The 9,567-nt window shown below is 44.1% G+C and overlaps 1 protein-coding gene across 2 annotated transcripts; it reads left to right on the top strand.

Moving 5' to 3' along the window:
• The first annotated feature begins 314 nt into the window (after window positions 1-314).
• On the top strand, window positions 315-4,601 carry SLITRK5 (SLIT and NTRK like family member 5). Of its 2 annotated transcripts, none has more exons than XM_074816939.1 (2): window positions 315-682; window positions 1,705-4,601. In XM_074816939.1, exon 2 carries the CDS (start codon window positions 1,713-1,715, stop codon window positions 4,599-4,601), a length of 2,889 nt encoding a protein of 962 aa, XP_074673040.1. In that variant the 5' UTR covers window positions 315-682; window positions 1,705-1,712. The 2 variants fall into 2 exon arrangements, with proteins under 2 accessions (XP_074673040.1, XP_074673041.1); XM_074816940.1 differs by lacking the exon at window positions 315-682 and having other exon boundaries at window positions 1,584-3,906; window positions 3,964-4,601.
• Window positions 4,602-9,567: the final 4,966 nt, after the last annotated feature.

Raw genomic sequence — 9,567 nt, 5'->3', positions numbered from 1 at the left:
TAGAGAGAGATTCACCAAGACTTCCGATTTCTTGCTGCATGACTGCCTTTGCTGCAAGTGCTAGATTTGCAGCCTTGAACCTGATGCCACAGGAGATGTCTTGCAGTACTGAGACTTCCCGTTTTTTAGGATGCATTCCTCCAAACCAGAGTTGTGTCATAAGGATTGGAGCTCTGAGGTGGACCATAGAAAATGCAAGCCTGCTCCAAGATTCCAGCATTTAAGCCTGGATGATTTATTAGACTTCCCCTGCCGACACACACAATGCATTTATTTTCCCTGTTCATATTGCTTTTAGACTAGTAGAAGTAGAAGAAAGACACAAGGAGTCAGAAAGACTGCAAGAAGGAATGGAAATGTGTTTTGCTTCCAGCTAGGTGAAATTTGGGTATTAAATTACTGACGTAGGTCAATGGTAGGGTTTCCCTTCCACCCCCTTTGGCTTTTAATCAGCCTGGGTGTCTTCTCCCCTAAAGGATGAAGAGTACTGACAGCCATCGCTGCTTATAATCAGTAACTCTGATGCTTGGAGTGTTGGCAATGAGATATTTCCATGAGACCTATTTAGATCTCTCCACTTCTACCAGGCTAGTTTTGCAGAACACTGGGAATAAGCGGTATGTCAGATATGGCTGAGACTCCGAAGACCATCTGCATGTTTTACATTTTTCACAAATTTTGGGTGAGTGGTTAAAACATTTCCTTTAAAGAAAGTGTGTGTGCATGCGCGTGTGTGCGTGTGTGTGTGTGTGTGTGTGTGTGCGCGCATATGATCTGAAAACCTCTGCTTGATAGTCAGCTCTGTTACATTGTATATAGCTCATGGGGGGCAATTGTAAAACCAATTAAAATTATTTAGTTGTGTAAAGATACAAAATTTCTCACGCTGAAGAGAGCTGTTAAGTGCACTGAAGTAGGAGATTAACATATTTTATCTCATTACTGAAGAATTCCTCCACAGAAGTCATCTGGGGGTGCATGTGTGTGTGTGTGTGTGTGTGTGTGCATGCCTGTGTGGGTGGGTGTGTGCTTTGTAAATGTATAGATTAAAAAAAAAAAAAAAAAAACAACCCACATAAAAGAGTTTTAAGAAATGTGTGATGTGGAGAATGTGTCAGTATTCTCTCTGTTGAATTAAGCTGCCGTTTTCAGCACTGAGCATTTCACTCTGGATTCCTACCATGGCATTTCCACCACCGGTTAAAAATCAAGGTAGAAGGAGGGGAAGACCTTGGTGCGCTGTTCACTGGGGAGGTTCTGAAGGGAAGGGGGAGCTGGGTAATAGGGGAGGTGGGGAACCTCGTAAAATGGTGCTTCTTTTCTCTTAAATTAGAACCGTGAAACTGAACTGACAGCCATTTTATGTATATTTATGGGGCTGGTCGTGAAAAAGAAATCCAAGGAAGCATTGAAATGCACCCCACACGAACAGAACCAGAGCAATTCCTACTGTGACCTCACCTTTTTAAACACCGCAGGCATTTGACTCGCTAGGAGTTGCCTATCAACCTTTTAATCAATGCATGTCATCCAGTTTTCGAAAGTGTGGGAATTAGAAGTGACAGGATTTTTTTTTGTTTGATTAACAATCCATTCTCTACCCCACTGAAAAGATATATAAACTTTGTGTCCATTTTAAATGTTATGGGTCTATGCTATTATGCTGCTTTTTTTTTTTTTTTTTTTTTCTCCTTATCCTTACAGGAAATAAAATGTACGCTTGCTGCTCTACAGTAACTTTGGAACAGGACCTCAACAAAAAAATGCATATCTGGATGCTGCAGACGATCGCGTTTGCTTTAACATCGCTAGTCCTTTCGTGGGCAGAAAGCATCGAGTATTATGGGGAAATCTGTGATAATGCATGTCCTTGTGAGGAGAAGGACAGCATCTTAACAGTGAGCTGTGAAAACAGAGGGATCATCAGCCTTTTTGAGATCAGTCCGCCAAGGTTCCCTGTCTACCACCTCTTGTTGTCTGGGAACCTTTTGAACAGGCTGTACCCAAACCAGTTTGTCAATTACACAGGGGCTTCGATTTTGCATCTGGGGAGCAATGACATACAAGACATTGAAACTGGGGCCTTTCATGGTCTGAGAGGTTTAAGAAGGCTGCACCTGAACAATAACAAGCTGGAACTTTTACGGGATGACACTTTCCTTGGACTAGAGAGTTTGGAATACCTACAGGTTGATTATAATTACATTAGCGTCATTGAACCCAATGCCTTCAGCAAACTGCATTTGCTGCAGGTGCTGATTCTCAATGATAACCTCCTCTCCAGTTTGCCCAACAACCTTTTCCGTTTTGTGCCCTTAACTCACCTGGACCTGAGGGGTAACCGGCTGAAGCTGTTGCCCTATGTGGGCCTTTTGCAGCACATGGATAAAGTGGTGGAGCTGCAGCTGGAGGAAAACCCCTGGAATTGCTCTTGTGAGTTGATTGCTCTAAAGGATTGGCTGGACAGCATCTCCTACTCTGCTCTGGTGGGAGATGTGGTTTGTGAGACCCCTTTCCGCTTACATGGTCGAGACTTGGATGAAGTCTCCAAGCAGGAGCTTTGCCCCAGGAGGCTCATCTCGGATTATGAAATGAGACCGCAGACACCACTGAGCACCACAGGGTATTTCCACACTACCCCAGCCTCGGTCAACTCCGTTGCCACTTCTTCTTCAGCTGTTTACAAATCCCCCCTGAAGCCCCCCAAAGGGACCCGTCAACCCAACAAGACGAGGGTGCGCCCCACCTCCCGCTTGCCCTCAAAAGACCTGGGATACAGCAACTATGGCCCCAGCATTGCCTACCAGACCAAATCCCCGGTGCCTTTGGAGTGCCCCACTGCCTGCACTTGCAACTTGCAGATTTCTGACCTGGGCCTCAATGTCAATTGTCAGGAGAGGAAGATTGAGAGCATTTCTGAACTGCAGCCCAAACCCTATAATCCCAAGAAGATGTATCTGACGGAAAACTACATTGCTTTGGTACGCAGGGCAGATTTTGTGGATGCCACTGGGTTGGATTTGCTGCATTTGGGCAATAATCGGATCTCGGTCATTCAGGACCGGGCTTTTGGGGATTTAACGAATTTGCGAAGGCTTTACCTGAATGGGAACCGGATCGAGCGGCTGAGCCCAGAGTTGTTCTATGGGCTGCAAAGCCTGCAGTACCTCTTTCTGCAGTACAACGTCATCCGGGAGATAGAGGCGGGCACCTTTGACTCCGTCCCCAACCTTCAGCTCTTGTTTCTGAACAACAATCTGCTGAGGTCTTTGCCGGGGAACATTTTTTCTGGTCTGTCTCTCTACAGGCTGAGCCTGCGGAGCAACCACTTCTCCTACCTGCCAGTGAGCGGGGTGCTGGACCAGCTGAAATCCCTGCTGCAGATCGACCTGCACGAGAACCCCTGGGACTGCACCTGCGACGTGGTGGGCATGAAGCTGTGGCTGGAGCAGCTCAACACCGGTGTCCTGGTGGACCAGGTCATCTGCGAGTCCCCCAAGAAGTTCGCGCAGAGCGACATGCGGGCCGTCCGGGCGGAGCTGCTGTGCCCCGACTACTCGGACATCGTCGTCTCCACGCCCACGCCGTCCCCGGGCCAGCTGCCGGCCAGGACCAGCCCCTCCTCGTCCACCGTGCGCCTCAACGGCACGGCGGCGGCCGGCGGCTCCGCGCCCGCGGGCGGCGCCGGCGGCGGCAGCTCCTCGGTGCCGCTCTCGGTGCTGATCCTCAGCCTGCTGCTCGTCTTCATCATGTCCGTCTTCGTGGCGGCGGGGCTCTTCGTCCTGGTGATGAAGCGGCGCAAGAAGGGCCAGGGCGACCACGCCAGCGCCAACAACTCCGACGTCAGCTCCTTCAACATGCAGTACAGCGTCTACAGCGGCGGCCACCACCACCACCACCACCACCCCCACCTCCAGCAGCACCCGCCCCAGCGCGGCGGCGGGGGGGGCGGCGGCGGCGGGGGGGGCGCGGCGCTCCCCAAGGTGAAGACCCCCGCCGGCCACGTCTACGAGTACATCCCGCACCCCCTGGGCCACATGTGCAAAAACCCCATCTACCGCTCCCGGGAGGGCAACGCGGGCGAGGATTACAAAGACCTCCACGAGCTCAAGGTCACCTACAGCAGCCACCCCCTGCAACCCGGGGGGGGGGCGCCGCCGCCGCCGCCGCCGCCGCCGCCGGCCCCCGGCGGGGAGGACGCGCCCGCGCGCAGCCCCGCGTACAGCGTGAGCACCATCGAGCCGCGGGAGGAGCTGCTCTCCCCGGTGCAAGACGCCGATCGCTTTTACAGGGGCATTTTGGAGCCCGAGAAACACTCCTCCTCCTCCACGCTGGGCACACCCGGCTCCACCCTCCCCGACTACCCCAAGCTCCCCGCCGCCTACACCTACTCCCCCAACTATGACCTTAGGCGCGCCCACCAGTACTTGCACCCGGGGCCGGGGGACGGCAGGCTCCGGGAGACGGTGCTCTACAGCCCCCCGAGTACTGTCTATGTAGAGCCCAACAGGAACGAGTACCTGGAGCTAAAAGCAAAACTAAACGCAGAGCCGGACTACCTCGAAGTGCTGGAAAAACAGACCACATTCAGCCAGTTCTGAGAAACAGCCCCCGCCCCCCCCCCTCCCGCCCCCCCGCCAGCCACAGCAGCTCCTTCTCTAGAGTATTTGTATTTAACAACCACACGCAAAACAAAGAAACGTAAATGCTGACCTCCCCCCCACCTCGCCCCCCTCCTTTTTGCCCCCTTTAATTCATTTTATTGTAGGGTGAAGTGCCTTGGCACAGGATTTTTCAGCTTCGGGGAATGATTCTGAAAGGGTGTGCTGTTTATTTTATTTTCAGGGGGTTTTTGCCTTTTTTTTTTTTTCTTTTTTTTTTTTTTTCTTTTACTGTGTTTGGAAGTAGGAAACCATCTATTGTGTAAATTGGGCACAACACTGTCACTGTGCATGTGTTGTCCATGTGTGCTTGGGGAAGGTGGCAGGAAGGTCTTGTCAGGTCATATTCAGGTTACAAGTACAAAAGTCACAGTCACTTTTTTTTTTTTTTTTTTTAATGTACAGACGTTGTTTACTTTTGTTTTCTTTCTGGTTGAACAGTACAGCGCACATTTCCCCCTTTTAGCCATGGGTGAGTCTAAATGGCTTTTATGGAGAGATTAGCACACCCCGACTTTAATACAAGGTTTCCTTTTTTTAAGGATGTGTTTGTATGCTTTCTGGACTTTTGAATTAAAAAATATATTATGATCTTTAAAAGGATCACTGTAGATGTGGACAAATCATTAAAGAGTGCAGAGATATATGATCCATAACTGGTTAGTGAAAATAACTTATTGATGAAATATAAAAAAATATTTTATTGTAGCACCTATTTTTATATGCACATTAGCATTTCTCTTTCCTTCACTATTTTAGGGCCTAATCCTTCAAATTCTTACTCCCTTGAGTATCTCTACTTGTGAAAGAAGTCCCAGTTTAGACCTTCATCCTGCAGGCACTTAAGCACATGAACAACTTTACCAATACGTGTAGTCCCATAGGCTCACTCATTGAGCAAAGTTAGTCAAATGCCCAAAAGTTTAGAATAGCAGATGCAGAACTATTCTTAAAACTACTGGGATGTTTAAGTGTTTCTTATTTTTTCAGGATGGGGCCCGAAGTCTGCGGATTGCTTTAAAGTGTTGCACTACATTGAGATATTTTTTTCCAAAGCTGATGTAGTATCAGAAGGAGCTTTTAAATCATCACAGATAATGCCAATTATGGGCAAATCTTAACAGACAATCTGAGACATAAAATCTGATTACAATAGAAAAAAAATCATGTTTCTCTATTTAAAAATGTATCATTTAGCAACCTCCTGCTCAGGCATATGGTTGGGCAAACTAGTGAGGGACATGTAGAAGGCATTCATTTTAGCAGGAAAGATGTTTTCTTTTTGATTTGTCAGTTTTATTTTGTTTTCTTTTTTCCTTTTTTATTAGTTAACCAAAATATAATGATTTTACAACTGTTGTAGCCAGTTTCTGATTGTTTAGTCAAGTACAATTCTACTTGTGCAGATCCACATGTTTACTGGCATCCTGAAAGACCAAATGATGGACTGTACACATCTATATACAATGTCTTTACCCCTTTGGGCAGCAGGCAATGGCAAGGATATTCATAAACATAGCATCACTGTAAGATGGGACAGCTGATGTCTCATATGTATCCCAGCACATGTGATTTTTTAATAGTTTCTGAATAAACACTTGATAAATAATTCAAATGTAAGATCATGAAGTAATGAGTATCTGAAGTTTAAAATTTCTTGCCAAAATCATCTGTTTGTACGTTGGATTCTCTTTACTAGCAATTATGTCTCATCAGAAAGATCTAACATTTTTAGGTGAAATATAATACGTTCTCCATTTTCAAAACACGATCTATGGTAACTACCAGCATACACAACATGGGTCAGAGAGCAACACAGGGATATATGTTTCACCAACATTGAATATTGAATATTGAATAGGATAGTTTTATGTTTACATTTTGTTTCCTTACCGAAGTGTTCTTTAATATATGGAACAGGGTAAGTGACAGTTCACATGTGGTTTTTGTCTTTCTTCATTGGGTTATCATGTTCAGTATTGTTTGCAGAGTTGCTCACTAGTACATCTTTTATTGCAAAAGGGCTCTGTTCTGTTCTGCTTTTCCTATTCATGTACAATCTGTCACTTTCTACAAAAACAAAGCTATATAACTGGGCTGTTGGAATTCAAGATAAATGTTTTGTTGGCATGTGTTCTTCCCTCTATGCCACCCACACTGAGCAAAAGCAAAAGCAAAAGCAAAAAAAAAAAAAAAAAGCATGACTGTATTTAGATTTAGCTTGGACAGTTTAGTAAGTGGAGTGTTATTTCAGTTTGAAATGCAGATATGAAGAGTGTTCCTTTGTAACAAGAGACACAACACATGACTATTCTGTGCACAGCTCTCGATCTCCTGCAGACTTCCCATTGACACTAGTGAGAGATTTAAGTGTTGCTGCCTGAGGTGCTGTTTTGGAGCCCTAATTTTGAATTGCCGCCTTTATAACTATTGCTGAAAGCAGTGGCCTGGTTCTCCTTCCATTTAAACGCAGTAGAGGCACACTTGTTAAATGGGTATAAGTAAGAAAACTTTCAGCCTCTCTAGCTTTGTCATTCACTAAGAGAAAGGCTAACTCAGTAAGGATTGAATGAGAAGGTCCTGCAAACTATGTGTCTGTTCATGTGTATATTTTTTTTTTCTCCTGTGTGACTCTAAACTCATAAACAGGAGTTTGCATAGGTGTCAAAACAAATGTAGGATTAGGTCCTTAATGTGAAAGGTACATTTTACATGGCATTCTGCCACAAAGAGGCAGCATCCACAAATGAGTAAATGAGCAGGAATTGCTTGGATTGGTAAGATATAGCTGATAGAAATGCCTCAGCAGTCTGTTTATGCTTACATTCCGATGCTGCCATTTCTGAGGTTGGTAGTACTGCTGCTTCCATGTTTTCTACACACACTTAATAGCTGGCAATGAAGAATTTTTCTAACGGTCTACACTAAAATCAGAACAATTAATTTAAATCTCTTTAGCTTCTCATCTTCAGTAGAAAAATATATTATCAGTTCCATTATTGGAGAAAAAAACTTAAATGACATCAATTATCTTCAGAAAGTGCTTTCTTGAAGACAAATCCTTAAAGAAGGATAAGGATACAGAGTGCAAAATAATATTCTTTAGTCTGAAATCATCTTGAAACACACCTGAGAGCTATTTGTGAATGAGAACTTCAATGGAAGTAGGATTTCCTGCTCCGTGGCTACAATGATATATTGTCTGTGTAAAATTATAGTAAGAAAAAGTAGATGGGAATATGACTTGACAAAGGGACATGTGCCTCTGATTTGAAAATAGGATAATTTGTTTAAAGAAAAAGCCTTTGTGTAAGAATATGACCTTTGTTTTGTTATCAAGATCAGTGAAATCTGCATGATGATCTGCTGAGTTAGTGCTGACCAAAGGGGTAAAAGCGTAAGAAGAAAAAAAAAATCACTATTTTGAGAATTCTGAATATTATTTTAGCTTGGTTTAGGATTGTTGTCACACTGGTTTAGGTTGGTTATTAGAATGATTTTTTTCTCCCTCTGTTTTATTTTTTAGACTTTTGACAAGTAATATTGAGCTTATTGAATCACTCATATGGTCTCACATTTTATTTCAAAAGTGCATGAAATTCTATGATAAAAGAGAAAAAAAGGTGGAAGAGAATCTTAATTTCTCAGTTAAATACTAGAATCAAAACATGGATTGTGATAATATAGAACATTTATTCTTATGAAGTAAAAGAAATTTTCTTTGTACTTCCTTTAGTTTTTTCATGTTGTGCCAATTTAATGTCCTAAATACTAATGGTGAGTTTAGGGGTGAGATATATCTTTTCTTTTCTTTTCTTTTCTTTTCTTTTCTTTTCTTTTCTTTTCTTTTCTTTTCTTTTCTTTTCTTTTCTTTTCTTTTCTTTTCTTTTCTTTTCTTTTCTTTTCTTTTCTTTTCTTTTCTTTTCTTTTCTTTTCTTTTCTTTTCTTTTCTTTTCTTTTCTTTTCTTTTCTTTTCTTTTCTTTTCCCTCTCCTCTCCTCTCCTCTCCTCTCCTCTCCTCTCCTCTCCTCTCCTCTCCTCTCCTCTCCTCTCCTCTCCTCTCCTCTCCTCTCCTCTCCTCTCCTCTCCTCTCCTCTCCTCTCCTCTCCTCTCCTCTCCTCTCCTCTCCTCTCCTCTCCTCTCCTCTCCTCTCCTCTCCTCTCCTCTCCTCTCCTCTCCTCTCCTCTCCTCTCCTCTCCTCCTCTCCTCTCCTCTCCTCTCCTCTTCTCCTCTCCTCCTCTCCTCTCCTCTCCTCTCCTCTCCTCTCCTCTCCTCTCCTCTCCTCTCCTCTCCTCTCCTCTCCTCTCCTCTCCTCTCCTCTCCTCTCCTCTCCTCTCCTCTCCTCTCCTCTCCTCTCCTCTCCTCTCCTCTCCTCTCCTCTCCTCTCCTCTCCTCTCCTCTCCTCTCCTCTCCTCTCCTCTCCTCTCCCTCTCCCTCTCCCTCTCCCTCTCCCTCTCCCTCTCCCTCTCCCTCTCCTCATCATTTCTCTGTTACATACTTTACTCTCATCTTTGATAAAATAGCTGAATTTCAACTGGTTAATCCCAAAGATATACCCTGTCATTTCTAGACATTCTTACACACTACTTGAAACACCAGATGCTATGTCAGTTCTGTCATCAGTTAAAAGTCTGACAAATGCAGCTTCCACTTTTATACTTCTAGGGTTCAAATTCTCAAATTTTTTTTAGATTTACCTCCCATTATTTTAATGGTCACTTAAGGGTGTAAAAACATATTCAATTGATTCCATATACTGCAGTATTTAATTTCTGAATGTTTTCCTATGTTTTCATTTTTTATAAAGCTTATAGCTATTTCTTAGGAGTATTCCTTCTAGGAAAACATATTAGATGAGGTGGTACCTTTTCTCAAGTCACATAATTATTTAATTCTTAAAGTAATAT

Source organism: Strix aluco, chromosome 2, assembly GCF_031877795.1.
Source record: "Strix aluco isolate bStrAlu1 chromosome 2, bStrAlu1.hap1, whole genome shotgun sequence".
Lineage (NCBI taxonomy): Eukaryota > Metazoa > Chordata > Aves > Strigiformes > Strigidae > Strix > Strix aluco.
This window is presented reverse-complemented; position numbering and strand designations above follow the sequence as displayed.

What these genes read in the sequence shown, in the direction of transcription:
- SLITRK5 (XM_074816940.1), top strand. Translation starts at nt 1,653, where the DNA reads ATGCTATTATGCTGCTTTTTTTTTTTTTTTTTTTTTCTCCTTATCCTT. An exon ending in CCACCACCACCACCACCACC is followed by an intron (nt 3,907 to 3,963) that starts CCCACCTCCAGC and finishes GCGGCGGCGGGG; the next exon opens with GGGGCGCGGCGCTCCCCAAG.